Raw genomic sequence first — 27,885 nt, 5'->3', positions numbered from 1 at the left:
TAGCTCTTCTCTTTGTCTTTGCATTTACCTTCCCAGATGTTCCAGCCTATCATTTTACTTATTCTCATTCTTGTATTATTTTCATCACTTTCTTACACAACAATATTTAAACTTGTCTTCCTTTTTACACTGTTTTTTGTACTGTAAATCTTTCATCATTTACCATTCATTGTAGTATTTTCAGTTTGTTTATTTTGTTCACCCTTCAAGACAAGAAGTAAAAGAAGTATAATTTCTGTAGTAACCGATGTTATAAAAACACTGAAGACTGCTTATTTCTTTAAAAAGACACATCTTACCACTACCAAATTCAACAAGAAGCCTAAACACCAAAGTATTTCAGGTAAGGAAGTTTGACCTTTTATAAATATAAATTATGTTAATTTCTGCTTCTTTTCTTTTTCATCTTGATTTCTACTCTTCTTGATAAGTAATTGTTGAATGACTATAAAAAATGACTAAATCTCAATTTATTTCTCAGTAGTTGTGATGATAATTCAAAAGCTAGGCATTCACAAATTGGTTACATTTTAAAAACTATAGAGACTTATAAAGTAACTTTGATAGGTTACTTCAGACTAATGGATACTTTTTTTTAATCCCATAAATATCAATGAAAATTATGGTGAACAAATGAAATGTAACCACCAGGGAAACTAAATAATATTTGTGTCAATGCTCATGGTGTTTTGTCTAAAAAGATGTGTTTGGAAGCATGAGAGTAGATTAGAGACTTTAGTCTGTTGAGCAAATAATTATCCCCTCCTCTTTCATTTGATCAACTTTCAACCAAAGCAGCCATTTCTACATTGATCTGTTATACTTGAACATCCATTGCTAATCAAGCCTATTCCCTAAGTCCTGTCTTTTCTAATAGATTACCACCCAGAAATAGTAATAGAAGTGTATATGCAATATTTTGCATGGGTAAAAAAATAGTCATTCTCTAGAATTGCATTAAATCACAGTCCAAGACCAGTAGCCTAGTTCCAGAGGGAGTTGCTCTCTAGACAAACTTAACTTAGGTGAACCTGAGCATCCCCTTTTCTCCCCATACCTGAAGTGACCTAGATAGGTTCCATGTATGCAGAAGGCCTTGTCCATCTCATTTGGTGGTTTACCAAGTGAGGAGCTGAAATACATCACTGCCATCAACATTCAGAAATACTAGCACTTGTTGAAGTCATGTATGTGGAAATACAGGTGGATTGGGGGATATGAAAGTCTCTGGTAAAGGATCTTGTATCTCAGCATAAAGAATAATATGTAGAAAACCTTTGCTCAACTGAAAGTTGGTACTGGTAACTGTCTTTTGAATCCTCATCCCCCTACTACATCCATTTCCCTTTGAGCAGTCATCAAAAAAAAAATTCACGAAAGCTAAAAATAACGTTTAAAAGAACAGACATTAATCTTCATGCTTTTAAAATTTCTTTTTTTTTATTTCATTTGTTTTGGAGGGAGGAGAGACTTGGGCTAAGGAGTGGTTAACCAACTAGGTTGATTAACCAACAGTTGAAATCTGTCACTACATACATCTGTTTTTTTGTCTCAGATATTTGAAAGGCTAGGTAGAATTTCATGACAAAAAGGAATGAAGTAATGTTAAGTGCTATATTTAATAATTATTCAGGGGTGTTCTTTTTAAAACATTTCATCTCAGAGAAAGCAACCACTTTAAAAATCAAAATTTGTTAGAGCTTTGATAAATCTCCAGACTGCCATCCCTGGGAACCATTTGGCAAGGGAACTGGAAGTATCGGTTTGAGGGTTTAAATTTTTCTGAGATGTTTGCTGTCTTTGGAGCCAAATACGTCCAGCTAAGCAGTGATTCTCAGCTTCCTATGGAGCATTTGGTAGTGTATTGGAGGTGTTGTGGGTTATCACAATGACGGGGAAACTCTGTGGGCATTTAGAGGAAAGGGTCAGAATTTCAAATAATTGTCCTGACAAAATTTGCTTATATTGTCCTTGTGGGGAAACATGGTATGTGGTGCACATATTCATTTCAGAAGTATCACGAATTTTCACTATCTTGTGTACCTGGGGTGCTTTTAGAATTGAAGTCCTACTTCACATTAATTGAAACTGAATGTATGGACCCAGGCATTTATATTATTTTAATATAGTGGTCCCCGAGAACCACTCCTTTACATGTTTGAATTACCTAAATTGGTAGATGCAACCTATAGCAAGGTTACAATAAACTATGTGACCTCATCCTCAAATCTCTTGTTAGGAATTAAAGTCAGTAATACCCTGGCAATGGGTATAAATCATACCTATGAACTCCAAAGGCATTTGTTTTATTGAAGAATTTCATGAGAACCTTTCAGTTCCATCCACGCCCTCCAGATACAGAACTGCAGTAAGATATTGGGAAGGGGGAAACAGGACTGGCTTGGCTACTGATCACAGATTCTGGGAACTTGGGGATCTGTCTGACAACTCCTCCAAAGTTAGTGAGGCAACTTTACTTGTAGAGTCAAATTCCAGGGAAGCTCTTTCCAACTCTGCCTTGCCACTGCATAGCTGACTTGCCATTTTGTTCATGCACACACACACACACACACACACACACACACACCTCTACCACACTGTGGTGTACAATAGGAGACTGACTTGCCATTTTGTTCATGCATACACACACACACACACACACACACACACACACACACCTCTACCACACTGTGGTGTACAATAGGAGACTCGTTTAGCACCAGGAAATTGAGGGTTGTCTCTATCTCAGGCCACTGTTAGGGGCCAGCAATTGGGAGGTGCTCTCAGCAAACTAGAAAGCAAGGGACAAGGTGCCTTCTTCTCCCTGGAACTCTGGGCTGTTTTTTGGCACCCAGGATCTAGGCTACATCTCTCCCTTATGCCACAGGACATAGACAGGGTAAGGAAATTTAACAAAGATAGTGCCCAAGACCTCAGAAAGAGTCTCCAGGATCTTGTTACCTGCATTATCTATATAAAGCCAATCATAACGAGTAACACCCAGGCTACTTTGTTCACCAGGAGAACAAAGTTTCCCAATTATTGACACAAGGAATCTTCTCCTATTTGTACCTTTGAAGCTGTGCTATTTAAACATCACTCTGAAAATGAAGTCAAGCAAACAGATCTTACTGTAGAAAATTCCCTTGCACTCACATTCTTGGGCGTGAGATGTCTTTGATAATTTGGCCTAAATATAAGAAAAAAAGAATTCAGTTGTCTATTTTTAAGCAAAACTGACTCAAACTCATAAAACAAAGGAAAATTCATTGCTTAGCCTGGAATGTGTATTGGTCTGCATTCCCCAACCTTCACTTCAATTTTTGTAGTAGAGCAGGATAAAGTTACTTCATCAGCTGCCAATGAAATTTGGAATGTCTTTTTGGTAGCTAAGCCTTAACTCCAAATGTTCACACAGCACTTGTAGCTGTATTCTTATAGAACTCCAGCTCACTTTCATCTGGTAGAAGTCATGTTTTGTGTCAGAAGTCCTAACTGAATATAAGGACTGAAGAGAAAATGGTGGAGGATAATATCAGAAAGTGAGAAAAGTTGACTGTTTATTAAACTACTGGGATGTGGTACATTTAAAACCAGTGTTTGTAAAGACACTACTGCCTAAACCCTAGATATAAACCACTCAGGTCTAATGAAAGACAGTTTGGGTTCTATGTTTGTAATTTTGATCTAGCTTTTGGTTGGTGAGGTGATTACATCACCTACCTACATAGAAGTGATTATCACACTGTGATGAAACTAACATTTCGTGAGTAGGCCCTGGGGTTCTAAAGAGCCTACCTGTGGAATTTCAGAGGGAAATTCATACAGAGTAAGAAAGTTTTATGGCCTGGATGTGGCAGGAAAACCTTTGTAGGTACGGTAATAAATGTGGTAACATACTAAGTGTTTCCAAACTGTACTTCTATATTGAAGAGCAGGGAATGGTGGTAGTTGTTTTAAGTGTTGACCATTCTGAAAGTGTGTGCTAAATCATAGAATCTCTAACGGTCCTTTCCATTATAACTTAATAACACATTTTAGTCCATTCCTTCTCTGCTTAGAGACTCACTTGCTCTAAGCTACTCACTCACAATTTGAAAAGTAACTTTGTGGCTATCCTAGTGAGGTTGTAGGTAATTTTTTAATACTTCCTAGAACAACTATCAAGCGGAGTACTGTTATAATTTCACTTAATCAGAAAACAGGAGCAACAAGTGTAATACTCACTGTCTAGAAATTAGGAGAAACTTCAGAAATATCCACTTTTCCGTGCCCAGTGTTAAGCCAAGCTGTGTTGTTCTTGAGAGCCTCATTTTATATCTCAGATGTTGTGTTTAATAATACTTAAATGTATTGACATTTCCTGATTATTCAGTTTCACTGTTGCAAACATAGAAGGTTTTTTAGTTCATAGTTGCATGAGTTTCCAATGGCTATTTTTCAAAATTAATTACCATCAAAACTCAGCATCTGAAAATAAAATGGCAAGATTTTTATAAATGCATAAAATTTGTTATGCTTTAAAAATAATCAGTGGTTTTTAGCAAGTACTCAGTGTTTCCAAAAATATTCATGAAACTTTATTGACTTATTATTGACTTTGTTGTGTATTAGAATGTTTCTCTGAATGCTGTCTAAATCAAAATTCCTGTTCAGGTTACTTTAAGCTCAATTCATGATATTTGCTTCTGTTTTTATTATTTTTTTTTAACTTGCCAGTACATGTTTAGACATATTATAAATAATTAAAAATATTTGCCTTTACCAATATGAAATAAGCAGTAAATGGGAGGGTTGCACTGTTTCAAAAACCAATTTTTCACGGAACTTTAGAACAATGACTCATTTCACAAAATGGCTAATGACCCCGAAGTTTTAGGAATGGTGCAACTATTTGAAGAGCTTTACTCTACTGCATACTTCAGAGATGGAGCTCTGGAAATTACTCTTCTGAAAAAGTGTGCTCCACATGTTCATTTTTCTGTAGTCTCTTCTGAGTGATTTGAGTTGAGCTGCTTATATAATCTGAATTATCAAGATGCATAAGTGTTTATCAAAGGCTGACAAACACCATTTGTTCCTTACTGAGGTTGTCCAATATAATGTGTCTTTAAAGTCAGAAAGTCGGCTTCTTAAATTCACATCTGAAGTACCTGTCTTACCCTGTGTACTTGAAAATTGAAAGCACACAAGGGACAGAGTTTGCCCGCTGCCTCAAATGATTTAGTAAGGGAAGAGAATTTAAGAGCTTTAAAAAAAAAAAAAAAGAAAAACCTTACAGAATCTTCTATTGCTTCAAAGTCAGAAAACTCAGTTTAGTATCTAGTTTGTAATTCCCTTCTTTTTATGAACATGTGCAATTGTACAATCCATGCATTCCCACTGTGTCATTAACTCCCAGACAGAAAAAACAGACTTTTTAAATAGGACATCCTTGTCAGCCTAGATCAGTTATTAAGAACTTCGGAGGAGAAGTTCAACATGGCAAGTCAACAGAATTAATTTTTTCCTGGATTTTAGGTGACTCCTAGGAATCTGCACTCCTTTACCTTGAAGGGTGTTATCTTCTAAGGCACTAGGGCCACTGTGTCAGGCACTATATAGACTCCTTATAGTGGGAGAGGCCACAGTGAAGCAGCCAGAGGAGGTAGTTGATGGAAAGTGAGGCTCCCCATCATCAGACTCACAAATCATGAGGTGAGAAGGCTCTCCAGGAGGTTCTCATGTCTCTGGTCACACACCCCACTTTAGAAGGAATGTAATTTATTCCTAAGTAGCCATTTGTTTGAAGTACTGAGATCTGTAGAAAGTACCTATATTGACTTGTTCCTTGCAGTCCTTTCTGTGTGCTGGCTATTCTCCTCTTCCAGGCCAAGAAGTGACTAGCCAGTAATTGCCTCCTCTGTGAATGGGATTTTATTAGACAGTTATAAAAAATATAATGTAATCACCTAATGGTGAAAATCTAACATTTCTGATAGAAGATATAGGTGGGCTGACAACTTCCTTTGTGGGAGGCAGTGGGGAGTCGGGGGAGTGAGTGAGAGAGGGAGAATAAGAAATAATTTCTGTGTCCTGTTCCTTCGGATTATGCTCTCTAAATGGCCTCTCAAACCTGCTTTACTGCTAAAACTTTCTGAGAGAGAGAAATGATTCAAGGTGGCCCTCTTGTGGTAGACAGGTATTCCCAAGGCCCTTTTCTGGTGTAAGAAATAGCCTTAAAACTGTCCTTTATTTTTTAGATTTTGAGGTTATCATTATTACCATCTCCCAAGTAAAGAATCTGGAAATAGTATAGAGACACTAAAAACAAATTTGAAAACCATAAGCAAGATCTGTCTCTAGTCTTAAATAGCCCACATTTTTTAAATGTTTTATTGTTTTGTTTTTTCAGAACACAGATCAGTACTTAAAAAAAACAGAGTTTGAAAATGTTTCTTTAGAATAGTTCTGTCATCTGGAAATGCCTGTACATAAGCCCCATGACAGATCTGGTTGGCTAATCTGTTGACATGTCATCAGCCCTCAGCATGGAAGAGAGAGCCAGCATCCCATGATTCTAGGGGAAAGACATCCAGCACTGGAGAACAGTACATTAGCTGAAACCCAGCAGTCTAAATATGTAATTCCATGGATAATAAATACTCTGCATGTGACTCTCATAATTTTATAACCCAAAGCAGATTCTTAAAAGTATCAAAATTATATTTCTTTTGTGAATCCATAGTCCAAACTCCATTATTCTGGGACTCAAAAAAAAAAACACAGGACCAAATTCAACAGAATAGCTGTGGGACTTCATTAAAATTAAGAAGCCCCAGGCCTCACTACTAGATGGTCTGACTCAAAGTTTGGGGGAAAGTTCCAGCTTTAGTAATTTGTGAAATAATTCTCTGAATGACTGCAGGGTGCAACAAGGGTGGGGGATAACACGAAACTGTGGTTCTCTTGGTGGTTGCTACGAGGACCGCCAGGAGAGGCTCTCCACACTTATATGTAAAATTATTTCAAGGTAGTGGGCTACTCAGGATGTGGGCGGTCATGCTGGAGGTCACATTTCAGGGATCTTCAGAGTTGACCAAGCTTGCTGAGGAAAAGGGTTTGTCTTAGTCTTCTTCCAATCCTCAGGATCTAACACTACACGTGGCACAGAGTTGATATTCACAAATATTTGTTAATTTGAGTACCTAAGACATCTCCCTAGGAACGGAAGATGATATGAGTCAAGAGAGTCCTGCTAAACAACTGAGATCATGTATCCTAAATTACTTTGATAATTGCAAAGGGCAGACATTCCAGAAAGAAGGATTAATTAAAATATAAGTCACCTATAATAGCCTCTAAATTTTAATATACGTAAGAATGAGTTTAGCTTTTCTAACTCATTCTTTGCCAACTTCTTCTATCGCCTTTCCAGTGAAACTCGAAATAAGATACCCCTTTTACAGTAAATATGATTAAAGAGTAAAGGTTGGAGGGACTGCAAAATACACAAGCAAGAAGTCAGAAGTTACCTAGTCTCATACACAGACAGGGTTGTCATAGCATAAAGAGATCAAATAAATAAACTGCTTTGTGATGCTTCAAGGTCACTCCTCTTCAGACAAAAAACTATAAATTAGAAGTGCACTAGCACACTTAAAGGCAAAGTTCATACATTTATCCCAATTTTTCTTAATCACTAAGTTAAAATCCTTTTGTCATCGTATTTTGACCCAGGATTTATAGTATCTAAAGACACAAGCGATAAATACTCATCAAGATAAATACTCTACTATATGACTTCTTGTTATACTTGGAAGACAAATTATCATCTCTCTCATTTGGACTTAGAAGAAAACTGAATTTAAAATTTGATGAGGCCAGAAACCAATCTTTCATACCCCAAACCCTTATCCCTGGGTTCTATTCCCTTCCCTTGAACTCCTTGGAATTTTAAACTTCAAGACACTCTACTGGGAATGAGAAGACCTAGATTCTATTCCTGGGTTGCTAGCAAGTGGCTCCGTGACCCTGAGCAAGTGACTTAGCACCAGGGCCTCTTTCCCTAGCTGTAAAATAAGAAGGTTAGCTAGATGATTTCAGAGTTCCTTTCTGGCTCTAAAATTCTGTAAGTCTGGAAATTTATGCCCTCAGTATTACTCTCACCCTATCCAAAATGATTTAGTTTGAGGCTTAATAACATTGTGCATATAAATCTTTCCATATCCTTCCCAGGATTTTCATTTTTGCTTCTTGACAGTAGCTGGTGTTTCTACATTTACTTTACATTAAATATTATTACATACATGTTATATTTTGATTACTGTGTCATCAGATATGAATGGTTCTTCCAGATTCTCTCCAGTACATAGAGCAATAATTTGGGTCAGTTTCATTTTGAAGATTTAAATATTTAAATGGTTTAAAAGTAACCTGAATTACACAACAAATTGCATTTTTTCCATTAGGTTTTCAGCCTTCTTGAAAATGTCAAGCACTTCAAGACATCTGAATATCCCTGTAGGACTGAGAACACCAGCATCAGTCTTTTAAATCAATTCATTTTATGTACATAACAGGAGGAACTTTTCTAAACCTTTCCCCTAAAAACTTGTTAAAACAAGTTTTTAGGGGAAAGGCTCAAAAAACAGCGATGCTCAATAATTATTGCCTTTATGTGCTATTCTCTGATTGTGTTACTTTATTTCTTTTGGGTATGAAACAGTATGGAAATTCTAGCTAATATATATGAGTCATGCAAAAGAAAGGGTTGATAAATACTAGAATAAGTGGTAGACTTGGAGTGAAATTCTTGTCCAAGTCTATCCCTTGTTTTTGATTATATATATAATTTAAGGTTAGCTTTCCTATGACAAGAAGCAGATGAATCACATGCAATAAATAACTGCCTGGACAGCCAGTGAAAAAGGGCATTGAAGGGAGGGATAAGGGGAAATGGGGGCATTATGATTAGTACACATAATGTAAGTGGGGGACACAGGACAGGCAGTATAGCACAAAGAAGATAAATAGTGACTCTTTAGCATCTTACTGTGCTGATGGACAGTGACTGCAATGGGGTATGTGGTGGAGACTTGATAACGGGGAATCTAGTAACCACAATGTTGTTCATGTAAGTGTATATTGATACCAAAAATAAATAAAATAAAATAAAATAAAATAAATATAAAAAGAAGAAAAAGGGCATTGAAATAAGTACTGTTGAGTGATAGTGTAGAGTATAGCCTAACATCATTTCTCCTATAACTAGGCCATATATTATCTGAAGTTATGGTAGGACAAAGGACACATGGAACTTTGGAGGTCTGCAGTTGAAGAGAAGGTGGTGGGAACAATGTTATTAGGTAATTCTGTGGAGATGCTTTTGTGCAATCCCTTCCCTGCCCCAGGATTTTCCACTCGTCCTCTTAAGGCAGAGACACGATAACATTTCTTGTGTGCCTGACATTCTTTGTATCCTCTCACATTCTTATTAAACAACTTAACGAAAATAATTATTTCTTTACAGAAAAAACAGGAACCCAAAGTTCACACAGATAAGTGGTGGCAGTACAACTGAAACCGACATCTCTGTGACAAAATTCCAGGGTCTCCAGGTAGAGAAACTGGTTCCAAGCCCTTCTCCTTGGCACGGGGGTGTTTCTGTGAATGTTGGCAGGATACGTCAGCTCTCTGGGCCATGGTTTTATAAGTAGGATCGGGTTAATATCCACATACACAGTTGCTCTGAGGGTGAACTAAGGTAAAGGCGTAATCGAAGTACTTAGCACAGAGCCGTCTCTCCGTGAGGAATCACTATTATTACCATCAGTACCATTATTGCTGTTGCTTTTGAGATTATGATACCAGGCTTTCAAAACCAGTTTAATTCAACTGTCCTGTATGCACTAAATCCTACCATGAGCAGGTTACCATTAAGTTTTTAAGCTCCCCATGAAATATTTATCTAGAAGCAGGAACAAATAATGAGAAAGTGAGTGTGTCTTCCTTTAATGACCTCCAAGAGGAAGTTCTTCAGACTTGAGGACAAAACCTTGTCCTCTTATTTAAACTTTTGAGTTTATCTTCAGTTTGGTAGGCACAAAGTTGCTCTGTACACTTTCTTTAACTCAGTTAAACCAAATGTGAGGAGATGTATGTGTGTACAAATTCACACACACAGCCTGGAAATGTTGTGGGGGAGGTAGCTCTTGCCTGTAAAAAAGTGGTTTTCTTCCAAATAAAAGAAATCTAAAATTGGCCATGGCCATTGTGTGATATTAACACCAGCTCTTTTGGCAAGTTTGAAAATACTGGGATCCATTGTAAAAGCTAAAAATGTCCTGGACCTGGAGTTGTTTACCAGGAGTGTGAGCTGCTCTAAAATTACAGAGCTCTGGTTGGAAGAGGCGACATGAGGGCCGCCTCTGAGTAACTGACGTCACAGGAGGCTCAGCTGCTGTGACAATGAGCTGAGCAGCCTTTTGATTTGTGAAAAGTGGTGAAGGTTTCAAGGACACTTGTCAGTACTGCTCTGTTGAATGGTTGGACTTACTTTGCATTCCCATTTCTTGCAAAGAAACAAGATTCCCTGAGCTGAGACTTTTGTCTTAAGACAGCTAGCTAGCCTTCCATTGCTAGTTGACCAGCGGTCGACATCCATAAGGCTTCTCCCCAGAGCAAAAAGGTATGTTTCTTTCTGGCAGTTTGAAAGCAAGGAACTAATTGTGGCAAAATACAGAGGGGCTGCTGCTGACATGTTTTAAACTATGGCTACTTTTCAAGTGGAGGGTGATTCCAACATCTGTCTGTCTCAGTGTCTGTGCCTGGGCTTAAAAGCAGTGGGGTGGGGTGTATAACGGTTTTTAGCTTGACTCCCAGGGCAGAGCAGGTTCAGTTGCTGTGAGTGGCTTTCCCAAATCTGAACTGACAGTGCTGTCCACTCTCTGAGACTGTATTTTTCAAATGCTGCTTCTCAGTACTTCAAACAGCACTTTGCCTACTGTGGGATTTCACTAGTGTATGTAGTAGAAATGCTGTCTTTGTTGGGGTGAGGACTTTTTAACATCTCAATGTAAAATTTCTAACTCTTGAGATTGCTGGCATTTAGAATTGCAATGACAGGTAGATAAATGTAGTTTCATCCAAAATGATTTGCTTACTGCATAACTATTTCTGTAATTTGAGTTGAAACTGTACTGCTATGTCTTCCACTGTCTAAGCTGGTTAATTCTAGATATTTGATTTTTTGCCAAGCCATAAGTTCCTTTCAAAGCTATTATTTTATAAGAGAAGGAAGATCTGTGCATCTATGTATTAGTTTCTTTTTAGTTTGAGTATATAACTGGGGAGAAAACAAGGAGGAAGATAATAAAATGAAAAAGCAAAATTGATTTCTTCAGGACTGCATGTGGTTGTATCTCTTTAACCCTATTGGAACATAAGGAACATGGTGAAATCATGAGAAGTAGCAGTAATAAAAAAAAAAACCTTTTGCCCTGGAACAAAATAAAATCATGGTTGTCTTTGGAAAGATGCATTTGCCAGTGAACCTATCTAGGGGAGAAATAAGGTATGTTAATTAGCTGAAATGATGCAACTGATTCATAATAGTCTGGAGAAAGGGCTAGCCAATCGTGGAGGCAAATGAAGCATAACTCTGATGGCTCTAGGCATGAGAATTCCCAGTCTCTCTAAGTTAAGAGAAAGCAAAGCATCTCCAAGGCAAATGATTTTTCTAGGAATTGTGAGGTTAACAGTACATACTGTGTATGGTATTCCTATTGGAATATGTAACTTCCTACAAATGAAATGTCTCCAATAATGTGAAAAGTAATATGTTGAGAAAGAGGAAATAGGAGAGTAAAAACAAATACTCTGAACAGAAATCTCAGAAGAGAGAAGTGGCAGTGGAGTCAGCTCCCCTGACATTGTTTCGTTTATTTGGCTGAAGTCCACTTTTTCACCGGGGAAGATAGAGGCTGAGATGGTAATGGCCAAGGTGTGGTAAGAATGGAGCACCCCTCAGACAAGACCAAACTGAGGCTTATTTGGGAAATGAAAATGATTTATTGTGAGACTCCTGTGTTTACTAATAGGGCCAGAAGGTTAGCAGAACTATTTCTCCCCGGCCGCATCACCATACTTATGCAACCCACTCATACCTCTGAAAGACTTCCAGCCCTGGGGATGGGAAAGTAGGTTAAGTGGATTATGTAATTCTAATTTAGAGTCCTTGAGGGAAGAATGTATGCATGACTAAAGAATGCAGTTCACTCTGTCCTTTTATATGTGCTCTAATAAATTTTTATTCTGAATGAAATTCTGGAAGGAATGAAATGGAGAGTGAAAGAGCCACAGAGAGCCTTGCAGATAGCAGAAATCCTTCCTTCTCTCCCACAGAGATGCCGATATCTGTGGGTGAAAAAGTGTGACGACTAAGAACAAAGAGAACTTTTATATTTGCCTCAGTAGAGAGCACTGGAATTGAGTTTTTGAATCTGTTCAACCACTGTACCTCATAACTTTTCATTATAGAGCATTACATCCTTACAGAGTTGTCCCATTGGTCGGATTTTTTTTTTAATTTAAGGAGAATTATTTTAAAAAGAAGAATTATAGAAGGTTTATCTATTTAAATGTTTACTAACAATAAAAAACTTTCTAAGTATTGGATTTACCATGTGTCCTTCAAGTATTTGAAAAACATACTGAGGGCAAAGGAGAATCATTGAGAATATAATAGCTCACATGACTGACTTGTGTTTGTCAGTTTTCTAATTACATAAATATCAAAATCAAATTTCATTCCAGAGAAAGAAAACAATAGTGAAGAGGGATAGGTGAAGGGAAGGGAAGAGGAGGTGAGGTAGGGAAGAAGGAAGAAACCAAGAAATGTATATATTGAGCACCCGCTATGATCCAAAATGATGGTAGGCACTTTTATTAAGCATTCTCTCTGGCTCATATAATCCTCATAACAATTCTATGGCCCCACTTTATTTTTAGAGGAGAAAGCAATATATTCAGCCATATTACATTTGACATTTATGACAAGACATAGATGCTAGGAAAGTGAAATAAATCCTCCCACAAAAATTGGCACAGATGCTGTATAGGAATTTTCTTTCAAAGGCTTGTTTTTTTAATCCATTACTGTTACATTTCCTGGCACCAGATATAGCTCTGGCTCTGGAAGCTCTGTAGATTGGCCCTTCTCCATATTAAGTAGTGAGCTTGGCTCTTTGCAATTAAGTGCAAGATTCTGTCTGCTTTGGACCATTATCCATTATCTGGGCTCATGTATAAACCTGTTACGAGGAGCAAGCCTGATGTAGACCTTCCTGGATGATCATCTCCAGGTAGGTAAAAAAGAGAAGGGTCCGGAGCCTTTTAACCCTGGTCTGAAAGTGGGTCAAGAAGAGTTAGGAAAAGAAAGAAAAAACAGAACCATTTGCTACAGTAGGAGAAACTTTATGATGATTTCTGAACATTTCCAGTGTTTAAAGACAGCATAAAACATGAAATATCATAGTACTTTTTTTTTCAGGCAGCTTGAAATTAGTGGGCTCCCTTTCTATAATTTCCTTGGTTAAGTCTGCAACTCTCTTGAAATCTTAAGCTTCTCCACTGTTCTTAAAAAATTTCAGTGTTAAATACCTGCTAGTAAGCAAGATGATTTCAGCTCACAGTTAATGGCATATTACTTTAGTCTGTTAGTCTCTGAAAATAAGAACTGTCTGCATTTCTGTGAAAAGTTATGAGGTAAACTTAAAAGATCACTAGGTAATCAAGATCAATGACAGATTCACCAAAACGAACAAAAAATAAAATCCTGTGTATCCCTTCTGTTTTCATTTTGTTAGGTCCTTGTGGACTTCTTTACTTGGGGGCAACTTGTCTTTACTATGGCAGGCACTTGTGGTGCCTGCTCATAAGTGTGGAGGGAAGGAAGGATGACAGAGAGGAGGAATATGAGATTAGAAAAGAGCATGACTAAGTGAATAAAAGGAGACATGAGAACATCTTTTTTAGTGGCTAAATGTGAAATTGCTTCTTGTTTCTAGATTGAATTCAATATAGTATTTTGAGCACCAAAGAAGTAGGCTAAAATGATCAAAGTATCTATAGCAAATTGAGAGAAGAATAGCAGTATATGCCCCATTATTATTACAGGGCTTTGGAAGGTGGAGCCCTGCACATAGAACTAGCATTTTTTATCTTGTTAGTCTATGATAAATCTACTGATTGCACTATATGTTCAGAACAGTTTACTACTGGGATATTCATGGTCAGAACAGTCTGACACAAACACACAAAAAATTAATCTTCAGTGTTTATCTTATAACTGGGATATGAAATAGGCAGCCATCTTCTGTGACTACAAAATGGGGCTTGCTGCCCGATTATGTCGGCTTCATTCCACAATGCCAGAACCGAGGCAGCTCTTAACTCTTGGGAACTTTGCTCCTAATTAGCATAAGCTGCCACCTGGTAAGTTAAGACATTTCGGTCATTGCCTAGAAAACTAAGAGAATTCTTATAGGCATGATAATCTTAGCTAGTCAGACATCTTAAACATGCTTTTCTACATGTTAAAAGAAGTCTGAATTTATTAGTAAAAAAATTATTTCCAGTGGAAGTCAGAGTAAAATTTTTTTAAAGCAGAAAAATAAGAGAAAAAATTTCTCAAACTCTTTGTAATCCATATTTCATTTAATCTTTCTGACAACCCTGTGACTATCTCCCATTTGAGTGTAAATAAACTAAATCTCAGAAATTTTAGATGACTTAGTATTATCAATCTGGCATTTTAAATTGCATCTTCAAAATCTAAGTACACATACACCAAATGCTAGAAATCAATTTCGGCCACTGCTTGATGTTATCAAGGAGATGCCTGCAAACTGAGTCCACTGTTTTCTTCAGTTGTCTCTGTATTCAACCTATCCGAAATAGGTTCTGGTGTGTAGTCTATTTGGAGGAAAAGAAAGCCTGGATATGTTTTAGTATATGGCTTTCAGAGTAGTTTTGTCGCTTTTACATTTTACTTGATGCAGCAAAGTAATGAAATTTTTTTTTTATGATTTAGTTTGTTTTGCTGATATGTTGGTCCCAGATTGACTACCAAGTCTAGGGTCTTACTCATACAGTCATCACATTTGGCTTGAGCTTCAGCTCTGAATATAAAATTGAGTTGGTAGTCCCGCACTGTTAGGGCTTTAGGTCACAGAACTATATAATCTGGTTACCTCAGGTCACGAGGAGTCACTCTGCTGCAGCAGAAATGTACCACAATTTTGTAGATGTGATCACACCATTGAATTTTGTACTTCCACTCTTAGATATTGGTGAAAAATTCTATCTTTAGATTAGGTGGTTAGTTAAGCATTATTTATATGTCACGTATGTATTTAACCATCTTGTTCACTATAATTTTGCTGTCTGTCTGGTCTCAGGAAAAAAAGAAAAAACCTTTGGATGATACTTATTTTTTGACTCTGTTAGTTTCTTCTTAAGCAAATTTGTTGTCATCTCTTTACTTCTGAGTCCGATTTTCCTCTACTTTTTTTATGGTGATGACTTGACAAAATGATAAAATGTTTTCCAAAGCGCATGGACTTGGAACGCTCTCTTGTCATGTTTATATTAGGCTTTCTTTTAAAGGCAAGTGAGACTGCTTCAAATAAAACACCTCCAAGCTTCCAAGGAATAGTTAAGAGAAGGCAGAGACGAGCAGAAACACCCCTTCACTAACACTCACGCGGTTGCCATGGACCTTCAGAAGCAGTGGGGAAACACAGAGACTAACTGGCACAAGGAAAAGATGGAATTACTGGACCAGTTTGACAGTGAAAGAAAGGAATGGGAAAGTCAATGGAAGATCATGCAGAAGAAGATAGAAGAGGTACAAGTTTATTTGAATACATTGGAAACTTAAAGCTCAGATAAAAATTCTGTTGAAGTTGTTTTGTATTGGAAATGATTTCTGTTTTCCTTATTCCACCTAAGAGATGCATGTCTCGGTGACATTTACTGGACCAAAAATAGCGTAACTTTACCCAGTGGTACAAAAGGGACTACACTTATTTTACAGCCTTGCATGAAAACTAAGAATGTGAACTGTTGCTAGAAAGTGAGTATATCAACTTATTATTTTCTGGCTAGAGTGCCTTGGTATTAAAAGTGAGGTATGTATTTTGCATAAGTTTTCAAATATAGGAGGCAAGGGGGATAATATAAGAAAGACACAAGTGGTCTTTCTTTTTATATTTTGGCATTATTTTTTTTTATATTTTTATATTATAATTGGGCATTAAAATACAGATCTTTCCTGAGATGATTTATGAATAATATCTACTGATAAAATGTTTTCCAAAGCGCATGGATTTGGAACTGAAGGAAGTTGCATATTAGGTAATTCAGTATAATCAAAGGGAGTATCATATGTCAAGCAGAAAATGACAGTGGGCATGCTGTTTATTCTGGCAGGGTGTGGCACATTTATTGGCACATCTGTTAGGAAGGAGTTATGAAAATGACATGCCATGACTGTGATATAGTCATTTTTCCCCATTAACCATTTCAGTGCCTGTTGGCCCTGGAATATGTCCTTTAGGCATTTACATTGGTGTATATTCAAGCTTGCTCCAACTGAAAATTATTTATACTTATCTTGCCTTCTTCTAGTAACATCCATGGTATTGACTTACATGGTTTTGTGCACATTGCCAAACTGGTTATTTCAACAAATTCCTTGGCCTTTATTCAAATACAGGCAATCAAAGCTGGTGCTTTATGTGTTTACAGTGCAAATATTTTCCTTATTAATAGCCATATAATTGGTTGTGAATAAAATACAAGTTGGCATGCTGAAAGGAAAAATTAAAAACACATAGCTATTAAACTGTTTTTCTAAAATCAAGCTTGAGAAGGCAGGCATGTAGTGTATGGTTAGAGATTAAAATGAAAATCTACTGCTTGGCCCTTTATAGTTTGGAAGAAGTGTTTTGCTCACTTTCTTAAGTCCTCCACCCACAGACTCAGATTCAATCAACAAGTAGAGGCCTAGGTTAAATCAGAATCCAGAACTCCACACAGAAACCTGAGCTCATGGTTCTCTGGCTTCCAAAGGTTTGAAAAGTCCAGTTAGTAACACATCTCAGTCAGTCTCAGATAATTCTAGCATGCAAGCAAAATGCCTAAAGGAGTCGAGATTAGTCTAGCCAATTGTTTAAACTATGTAGCTAAAACAATCAGCTGTTGTTAAATTTGTTTTCATCAAAGAATTATTCTGCCAGCTCTGTAGATTCTGTGGTAAATATAAGCCATACCAATTAGCAGGCATTAAACATATTTTGAACAAAAGATGCTAGTCCATAGAAATACTGTCCCTTTTTGCATCAAGGAGACAGAAGGGCTGTAATATTTTTTTCTCCATCTTGGACAGTAGCTGCGGTCCTATTTATGTCTTGCTGGCTGCAGTATACAGCTTCATACCTGGGAGCGTGTTTGGTTAATACGCTTACCCAGAACACCCATAGAAGATATCCGTCAGCACCTGAATACTAGCATTGTGCTCCCCTTATCATACTAATATGTATTTCCTTTCTACCCCCAGCTTTGTACTCTGTAAGAGCATACCTTTTATACATTCCTTCTCACAGGCTACAAAGCTGGGATTAGAAAAGACTGAGGAAAATAGGACAGCATATTCACATGTTACAGAGAATCAAGACAATTGCTTTTAAGCTAAAATCAAACAACAACAGTTGGAAAAACCTTAATGGCCACAAGTATAATGACTATATTTGTTTAACATGTATCACTAAAATCTGTGTGTTATATCATTAGGTCATGCATTAGAAACTGTAGAGATTCCCAAAAGCACACATATAACTTCATTAATTCAAGTGATAGTACCTAGTGACAGGGTCTAGCACTGCATAACAACATGGTAATGATTCTCAGTTCAGCCTTGATCTGCAATCATTGCATTTGTGATTGAAAAACCAAGGTGTACATACTTGGATCATTTGAAACCAGAATAATCCAAATAGAAACCTGCATAGAGTCTATCGGTGCCTGGGAATTTTTTTCTTAACCCTATAGTAATCTTTCCTGTTTGTTCCCTTTGTTCCAACGATCAGATAACCTTTGACAAGGGCTGGGTATGAGGTAACACAGATTCTCTTATACAAAATAAATTGCTTTCCATCAGTTTTGTTACTTGTTGTATGTTCTTTCCAACATTATGTTCTTGATTTATTCATACCTCACTTAAGTCCTCAAGACAATTTAAGACGGCATATAATATTCTCCATCAGGTAAAGCATGCCAAAACAAAAGGGGAAAGATGAGATGAAGGCAGGAGGAAGGATCACACGGGAAATGCAGGCAGTGTGGCTATCTTTCTAGTGACTAACATGCACATTATCAGATGCATATTTCTGAGTATTCAGAAGACAAAAGCAAACCTGTTTCGTAGGAACAGCGCTTTTGTTCATGATTCTGGAACTGAAGCATTTTGTTTTCATCCGTAGCTCCTTCAGAAGAGGGGTCACTAAAAGCACCCTGAGGTTCACTTCTTGTATCATCCCTCATGGTCAGCCAAAATCATAATGCCCACAATAGTTCAGTACAAATAAGTTTACAGGAGCCATAATAGTTGATTCATGGCTGCAATTTGATGACTATCTTGAGTTCATTCAGTGATAGACGTAGAAGGATCTATGGAAATAAATGTGCTGTATGTCCTTCTGACATCAACTGTATGTAGTGCTTCTCTCATCTGAGCTTGGATAAATACTGAGCAGCAAAAAATCTTATACTCCTTGAATAATAGATGTTGTACAGATACAGATGTTGTAAAATGTAGTTTGCTTTAATCATTGTCTGACAGACTCCTTTGAAAGTTGAGCAACTTTCCCAGAACTCAAGCCTGAAGCAAAGTCACTTCCTGTCTTTAGGGGCCAAACAAGTGCCTGCAGGTTAAATGAAGTTCCCATTAAGGAATAATTTTATGTCCACTTATTTATATAGACTAACAGATGACCAACACCTTAGAGTTCTGTTATATCACATAAGACAGGATCACATTTGTTTTAATCAAGATAAAAAATTGTTTTTGAATGTGTATTGCCTTGGCGTTTGAAAAATCTCAGTGACACCTAGCCCTCACCAACCTACCTACCAAAAGAAACATCCTTTGATTGCAAAACGCCTACGTAGGAAATAGAGCTGCCTTAACTGTATGAGCTTTTCAACTATTTAAACAGTTAAATGTTGGCATGCAAGTGGGATCATGTATTTTAAAAACATGACTTTAATGTTAAACCCTTGCTTCTTTTTGAAAGCAATTAGAGAGCATGGCCAGTGATTGATTGAGGTTGTTCTGTATCATTGTGACATTTATATGTAGACACAGGTTTATTTTATATTTTTGAATGAGTTGATTTCTACTCAGAAAGATAGAAATTACCATCTGTGCTTTGACCTACTAAAAGTAGTCTTTACACAGATTTTAGCCAAGGAAGCTCTGGATGCATGAGCATTAATACCCCAGAGTATTATATACTGATATGGCAAACAGAAGTCAAAACACTGTACTAAGCATCAAAAATATTGACAAAGTAAAAAAAAAAAAAGAAAAAAGTTGGCAGACTGAATTAGGAGAAAAAAGTTTTATCTTTGTTTTCCTTACAGCTTTGTCATGAAGTAAAGCTTCGGAGGAAATTCAACGTGAACGAACATGCTAAGATAATTGATTTTGATCGTGAGGCGGCCATTCAAGGTAGACTGGTAGAATCGTCTCCAAATTACCCCAATTCAGAACAGTGTGAATTTACAGGAATGAATCACAGGGATGGTCTGGGGAAAGGAAATAAAACAGAGCAGAGCTTACTCAGTGAAGGAAATCAAATGTGTAAGGAACAAAAGACAGCAAAAAAATCAAAAGTAGGGCTTATGGATCCATTGGCCATAGACAACCAATTTGCGTGTGAGGTCTGGTCTGACCTGAGGACTTCTGGGAAAGAAAGCAAGAGCTGTTCAGGTGCCCTCAACACGGTAAGTAAGTTGTGGTTGGCCTAGAACTGTTTCTAAAGAAATACTTACATTTCAAAGTACTAACATGCTACACTTTTATACATAAAGGCACTTGAAGAACTTGCCAAAGTTAGTGAAGAATTATGCAGCTTTCAAGAGGAAATACGAAAGAGGTCTAACCACAGAAGGTACGCTGGTATATCTGTGGTTATTTTATACTGGAAAGTCAAGAAAAATTTTGTTTTCAATTAATGAATCCAAACTGCCTCCTCCTTACACTTTGTTAGTGAGAATTAACAATTGAGTTATTAAAGGATTTAATTGTATATTTCTTGCTCCACTAATTCTTAAAGCAAATGTGTAATTGTCGTGTAATTTGACTGTTAAGAATACTTTCCTTTTTTGGTGTTTAGTTAAGGTACCCTCCATAATAAATTAACAAGTATTTTCTAATGTAGTTCTTTTCCATTTTGAGTATTTGGCCAAGGGAAGAGTGTACAGCAGGGCTAATCCAGTTAAATACATCTTTAAACAGTGTCAGATTTAGCAATGTGTGTTTTAATTATGTAGTGATATTCTACTGAAATATTTTATACCTAACAATCATTTATTTTTCAAAATTTATTATGTATTTATACATATATAATTTTTAGAATAATATATATTATAAATATGTACACACATATATACAATGCCATAAAAAATGCTGTTTTCATTCAGAAACACCTGTTTGTTGTAAAAGAAAGTTTTGACCAAATTAAAAAATAAATTGGAATTCTCTGCAAGTAAAGATGGATTGTTCTAGGATCAACATTTATCTCCTAGGGTGGCAGTATGCTTCTCTTACAAAGCTACAGCAGTGTGTTTCCTTATTTTCTTTATTTAGGAAGCTCAGAGAGAATTTTTGCACTAACTTACAATAGATTTTCATATCCAAGCATGTTTTACATATAATTTTAACCTCTACCTGCCCATGTAGCTTTCACCGCTTTGTTCATTTATTGAGTATTTATCTGCACTTTATTGTAAGCTGTCTCATAGTGTGTTACTAATTGAGGAGACATAAATATGATTTCTATTTATCAGTGTGATTAATTAACTTTAATTTGTAAATCTATATTGTTGCTTTATTTAGGTTTTTATTTTGATTGAACTCAGAAAAACTTACTTGCCAATTTTCTTAGGCAAATCACAACTGTTATAAAGTTTTTCCTGTTACTCTGGGCCTTTAGAAAAAAGTTCAAAATCTTTAATATGTAATTCAAAGATATTACAATTTAACCTCATGTTTCTCTCTTACTTTCCATCATCCTGTCCACTTTGCTTTGGAATCCCTCTATACCAAAGAATGCATTGTGCTTTGAATAGCCACATGGTTAGTATTGCAGCTCAAGATGCCTATGTGCCCTTTACTCTACTCAGCCAGAAAGTTCTTAGCTTTCTTTCAATCCCAAATGACACCTTCCATTTGGTATTCCTCATGTCTCATTGTACTTTTATTCAGATTTCTGTCTTACTACTTAGAATGCTCTTTCAAATTCAGGGGGAGGAGTTTGATCTCACATGGCACAACGAATGGGAATTAAGGAGCAGAGCAGAGGTGAGGAAATGGCAGGGGAAAACCTATAGAAATGGGAATGCCAGCCGCAGACACCCATGAAACTACACAATCTAGTGTGAGTACAAGCAAAGTTTCAGCTAATAGAAAAACTGAGAACAAGAGTTGGAAGGAAAGTTTGTACCAGAGTATGTAGAGCCTTGAATGCAACACTGAGAGGTGGATTTTACTAGAGGGTTTATATAAAAATATTTGAAGAGTTCCTTTTGCTATAGTAGAAATCTTTTGCTTGAGCTGTGGTTTCTTCTAAGATAAAGTTATTAATACACCATGTTTTATAATTGTTCAGGATGAAGTCAGATTCATTTCTCCAGGAAATGCCAAATGTAATTAATATACCTCATGAAGACCACATGATCAACAATGGCCAGTGCATTTTTCCAATCATTTTAGAAAAACAAAAACAGGAAAACAGAAAAAATCTGAGCTGTAGCAATATGCTTCAGAGCAATTCTATGAAAAAATGTGGAACTGATACAACTGATCTGCAAAGTATTGAAACTCCACCCATTCCCCCTCCAAGAAGCACATCTCGAAATTTTCCCACTTCATATTCTGAACACGCCCATGAAAGTTTGAAGGAAAGTTTAGGCCACCACAGACAGGTGGCCCAAGAAGGTCAAGGTGAAAGGAACTGCAGTCCTCATTTCCTTCTGAGGCACGATGAAATGCCTACACTGTGTCTAAATGAAGGCAAGACTTTGAAAGATGGTCCCCTGTTTTCTTCTTTGGCACAAGAAACCAAAACAGAGAACAAGATTCCATGTAATGAGAATATTGGACTTAGCATGTGGCCATATGACATCAGGATAGGTGCAAAAAGTAGCCCCTCTACATTGTGGTTTCAGAAAACCTGCTCTACTCCCAGTAAGCCAAAATATGAAAAGCTGATCCCAGCTCATCCTGCTAAATCTCATCTTGATCTTTCTATAAACAATGACTATAGCAGCTTGGTGACACAGTGCAGCGGCCCGCTTAGCAGTTTCAATGGTAGCTTTAAAAGGAACACTAGGAATGATAAGCTAGCAGCAAAGACTGATGAATTTAACAGAGCTGTATTTAGAACCGATAGAAATTGTCATGCAATGCGGCAAAATCAAAGCTACTCAGAATCATCTGATGATCTTAAGCCCTGTGATACTATAGTTACTCGTGTAGGTAACATGGCAGAAAATGACAGTGGCTCTGATATTCTCAAAACCAGTGCCCACATGCCTGTAAATGTGCCTGATAATGCCACCAAAAAACCTACAACAGGCCTAGTCAGACAAATGCAGGGACGCATAAGTCATAGCAGTTACCGGAGTATGCTCCACGAGCATGATTGGCGACCGAGTAATTTGTCTGGTCGACCCAGATCGGCTGATCCTAGGTCCAACTATGGTGTTGTGGAAAAGCTGCTGAAAACCTATGAGACATCAGTGGGGTCTGACCTGCAAAATTCTAAATGCTTCCAGGATAATTGGACCAAGTGTCATTCTGATGTCAGTGGTGGGGTCACACCAAGTCAGCATTTAGAAATGCTCCAAATAGAAGAAGAGCTTCAGCAAAAAACAGCTATGTGTGGGGTACAGCAAGTGAAGCAAGGAGTAGATTGGAAAAAGATAACAGAGGTGAGAAGTCAATTAACAGATTTTGGTAGATTTGCTTCCGTATTTAGCAATGGCTCAGAATTCAGTCAATTGCCCATTCATAGAGGTAGAATGTAGGCACATGTTTTGGCATCTTCTTAATTTCTTGATCCATCTTTTGGGAATAAATAAACATCTGAGGATTATAATTCAAGACAAACTTTTCAAAGTGCAGTTTTTAAGACTGGGAATAACATAACTTTTTAAAAATTCTGCTATGGGACAACATAAATATAATAAATGGGCTTAAGAATCTTACAAAGATCAAATGTGTGCTTAAGTTTCTTAAAAAATACTACAAATGTGCCTGTGTTTCATAGAATTTTATTATTTTAAAGTGTTTATATATTTTAAAGTATATGGGAAATAGCTTTAAAATAACATGCACTTTGCAGATAATAGCTATGATTGGCTCAGTCATTCCCAGCATTTGATTCATGTTTTTTCTCATGGGAATTAGTCACAGGAACATGAGTATTGATAAAAACACATCTTTTAAGATAGTACCTTATAAAGTTCTCTTATTTGTGGAGCTAAAAGATAGTATATGAAAATAAAAAATTGTGGCTTAAAAATGTTTAAAGCTCTTCTTATTTGTGTAAATTGTTAACATGGAAATTGGCCTCAAAAATAGGTATTTAAACAAACTGTTAGCCTTTTTTGTTCCAGTCTGTTCCTAAAAAAATATTATCTTCACTAGTTAAAGGAGAAAAAGAGGTTGAGGAGATTGGTATTTACAGTGAAGAGCTGTCCAACAGTCCCTTTTTATGCATAATTTATAAAAAGCTGCAAGGTGACATACTGCATCATTAGCTAAGGCTTCGAAAATCCTAGTTTTACATAATGCGGTGTGTATACAACATAGTTTTAAACTATGCAGGTTGCTTCCCTCTTTTGTAGAAAAATATTTTTATCTGGCTTTCAAATCCTACAGAAATACCAGTTTACATCCATTTTATCAGAAACTTTGCCTGTTTGCAAGGTGCAGATCGTTACCCTGCTTTTGTATTTCTGTTTTTTAGTTGAGCCTATAAATATCTGTAGCTTTAGATGGGAAATGGAAACATATATATAATAACAAGCCAAATTCTTATTAACTAACAAGAAATATTACTATTTCTTATTTTTGCATTGCTTGAAGGTTTGGGAGGGCTCCTCTGTTATAATCCCTAGGAGTAGTTCTTCATCCCCCTTCACTGGGGATAAATCTAAAAAAAACTAAAATTCCAGGGAGAGAAAAAGAATATGCAGGTTACTGTCATAGAAATAGAGGCTATTCTCCTTGTCCAATCTCAGATGAAATAACACAGGCTTTGTTAAGGTCAATGAGAACCAAAAGTATAAAATGTGTCATGGAAGCTTTTTAATTTTTTTTAAATTACAAGGTGTAAGAATGCTTTTCTTCCACTAAAATAGAAAGAAAAAAAAGAAGGAAGAAAGGGCAGGGAAGAGAAGGAAGAGGTTGACATTCATCAGTGGTGCCCAATATAGATAGTAATTCTTTAGTAACAAGTGGAATGAAATGATATTTGAAAGTCTTTTAATAATAATATTAAAACTTTCAAGAGATAGTAGCAGTGGTTCTTAGTGGGAAAAAGATTTGGTGGTTTGTGTGCCATTTCCTTACAACTTCTTAAAGTGTTGATAGCTTGATATGAATGAACAGTTTCTTCTATAAATTATTATTTTTTCTTTTTAAATAACACTAAGACATCCTAATATGCCACTAAGAAACATTTGTAGTTCCATATTATTAATATTATCTAACATGAACTTTGATTCCTGAACTCATGATTAATTCTCAAAAGAGATCAGTTGTATTCAGATTTGTCATGTGAAGAGATCTATAAGAGCATCAAATGCCATATTCCACTTGAAAAGTGAGTTGCTTTGCCTAAAACACTCAAGACCACAAATATTAGATAAATGCCTTCTTTAGTTCTTGATGCCTTTTCTTGCTTATAAACATGCTAATACATCCATAGTATATTAAGCCCATTTTTGGTACCTGTTTAGTGAGATAAATGTCTTCATTTGTGTTTTAGGAACCCATGGCAGTGAAATCCTCACATGGAAAAGGATTTTCCCGACCTGCTAGACCAGCAAATCGCCGTCTCCCGTCCAGATGGGCATCAAGAGCTCCATCGGCACCTGCTGCCTTGCGAAGAACTGCCAATAGTTATACCATTTCTCTGCGATCCGAAGCATCAGTGGTCTGAGTCTCTGGCCTGGATTGCCGGATTATAAAGTCCCAATTCCCAAATAGAGCATTCTGAGTGCTTACAGCCAATCCTGTCCCTTCTGTATCTTTCAAGATCACTGGGACAACCAGTTTAAATCTTAACTTCTCATCAGTCTTCAGTGTTTTTAATCTATGGAATAATTATCTTCCTGTCTTTTGATTTCTGAGATCAGTTTTTTAATGCCATCCTCATTAATTTGCCAATGTAGTTTAAGTTGAAACAATGTACTATATTGTATATTCTGACTTTTCTTGCAAGTGGCAGAAAGCAAGGTTATGTGCATGACCATGTGTTTTTAGGTGCATGTGTTGAAATAGTTAAGTATCCTGGTATGTATTTAGATAAGAAGACTTATGTGCTAGTGTTGCCTTTGAAATTATAACATGTATACCTAATATTCTTTGCGTTTGTTTAAAATTTTTGAAAATATACAGTACTATTTATATTTTGTATACCTTTTAGTAGGTATCCACTTAAGGCATTTGAGGTACATATTAACCACTTCCTTGGCCCCAGCTACATTGAAAAATAAGAATTATACACATTATCTAACATTGGTAGATTTCTATATGCAACCCATAGTTTCTTAATCCATGCAAGCATAGACTAATACCATTGAGTCTGTGTTTACTCTTTTAAATAAATAAAATTGTCACAGGCTTAACAGATAAGCCTTCTAAGGCAAACATAAAATGTTCACAAAAGCTTTTATATACCCTTTGGTAGTGTGTATGGCTTTCACTGTAGACTTGATCCTCAGGGTCAGTATCATGAAACTACCTTATAAACAAAATGACATAAAAGCTTGTTTTGTCAAAACTTCAGTAACAAACATTTCTTCAATGGGATATGAAAAGAAATTCAGTTTTGATGAATTCTACTTTTTTGTTAATGTCGTAGTAAGCTTTTAGCTCAGCTACTATATTTGGAGTCATAGAGGTAAGTCATTTACTTTTTCATTTTTCTAATCTTTTCTCTAAAATTAGTACATAAAAGACTAATTCACTTTTTGTTAACAAGGAAGATCAGGAATGATATTTCATTGAGACCTAAATTGTATTTCTTATAGTGCATAGCTGTATTAAAAAAAGCCTTAAACTAAACTCTGGCTTCCATGAGTAACATAAAGGACAGAAGGATGTATTTTGTACACTATAATACATAAAATGCAGTGAACACATAAAATCCATATTGAGAACTGACAGAAATATGTTGAGGTACTTGGCATTCTATATTGAAGATGATAGAAACAACTGCTCTCCATTTTCTCTCTATAAAACCAACTATGTTATTAGATATTAACTCTATTTAACTACCGAAAGTTAAGAAATTCTTAGGACTACCAAAGTTAAGAAATTCTTAGGACAAAAGCCTTCAGAGACCCTTCCCCTTATGACTGATATATTCACAGTTTAGAAAATTCACTTCATTATACACCACAACTTCTAGTCAGGTAAATAATTTCCAAATTCCAGACAGCCTTAAAAATCTCAAGACTGGTATGGTGATAGACAGCTTCGTATTTTCCCATAAGGAGAGTTTCCAGTCGAGCTGAATTAAACTTCTAGAATGTGACGTTGGAGCAGATGGTAAGAAAGGCTATAAATCCGCTCTGTTCACTCTTTTTTTCTTTCAGTAATATTCTTTTTCATAGGAAACCTATAAGAGCAAAGTAACCTGAACACCAAGTGATGTCACTTATATAATATTGTTTTCATTTGAAGAGAGAAAACACTAGGGAGGTGGTAGGTAGCCCGTGACATAAAGTTGTGGACTGTTAGGAAGATGCAGCTGTGTAACCCTGGAGAGCCTGCCCAAGAACTGAGCAACGCACCTGTTCCTCTCCCTCGCTGTATCCCAGGTAGTCTGTGGATCTGTGCACAAGGTCTTTAATCTTAAATATAAGTCATAATGTTAAGGATCTCTTTCAAAAAAATTAGATTCCTGAAACCCCATAATTACTAAAGCAGAATTTCTAGGGGGTGTGGATTGGGAATCTGTAGTCTTTAATAAAACAAACCACACACAAAAAAAAACCCAAAATATTCAAGGATTAAGAAGATTTGGAGGCAGTGACATTGATTGATAACCAAGTGGATGGGTACTATTTGGTAGTCACATTACTTCCTTGGAGTTTGCTTTTGTTATCTAAATTAAAAGGGTTATTTGTCAAGCTTCACAATTTTAAGCCACTTTTTCTGTTAGCATTTGACTAAAACAGTGGGATGTATTAATATCTTCTGTGTTGGCTAAAATCATATAATATTCAAGGTAAAAAAGCTCCAGCATCCACTTTCTTGATTGGGGTTGTAATGATAAACTAAAGCAAAGATTATTTAGATGTTCCACATTCTCTTCTAAAGCA

At 36.4% G+C, this 27,885-nt stretch overlaps 2 protein-coding genes across 8 annotated transcripts in view; both read left to right on the top strand.

Annotated features, from left to right (window-relative positions):
- Positions 1-343, top strand: part of MTCL3 (MTCL family member 3) — a 40,450-nt gene extending 40,107 nt beyond the window's left edge. For both annotated transcript variants that reach the window (XM_036993949.2, XM_036993943.2), the window contains exon 7: positions 37-343. In XM_036993949.2, coding sequence (XP_036849844.2) covers positions 37-147 — 111 coding nt within the window. In that variant the 3' untranslated portion in view covers positions 148-343. The remainder of the gene's footprint in view (positions 1-36) is intronic.
- KIAA0408 (KIAA0408 ortholog) lies at positions 198-27,556 on the top strand. Of its 6 annotated transcripts, none has more exons than XM_073219583.1 (6): positions 198-343; positions 15,649-15,889; positions 19,687-20,049; positions 20,137-20,216; positions 21,936-23,259; positions 25,323-27,556. In XM_073219583.1, exons 2-6 carry the CDS (start codon positions 15,755-15,757, stop codon positions 25,494-25,496), a joined length of 2,076 nt encoding a protein of 691 aa, XP_073075684.1. In that variant the 5' UTR covers positions 198-343; positions 15,649-15,754; the 3' UTR covers positions 25,497-27,556. The 6 variants fall into 6 exon arrangements, with proteins under 6 accessions (XP_073075684.1, XP_073075683.1, XP_073075682.1 ...); XM_073219582.1 differs by having other exon boundaries at positions 202-343; positions 15,635-15,889; XM_073219581.1 differs by lacking the exon at positions 198-343 and adding an exon at positions 9,615-10,669 and having other exon boundaries at positions 15,635-15,889.
- Positions 27,557-27,885: the final 329 nt, after the last annotated feature.

Source organism: Manis javanica, chromosome 13 (assembly GCF_040802235.1).
Source record: "Manis javanica isolate MJ-LG chromosome 13, MJ_LKY, whole genome shotgun sequence".
Classification (NCBI taxonomy): Eukaryota; Metazoa; Chordata; class Mammalia; order Pholidota; family Manidae; genus Manis; species Manis javanica.
The sequence above is the reverse complement of the archived record's forward strand: the minus strand, read 5'-3'. Positions and strand labels throughout refer to the sequence as shown.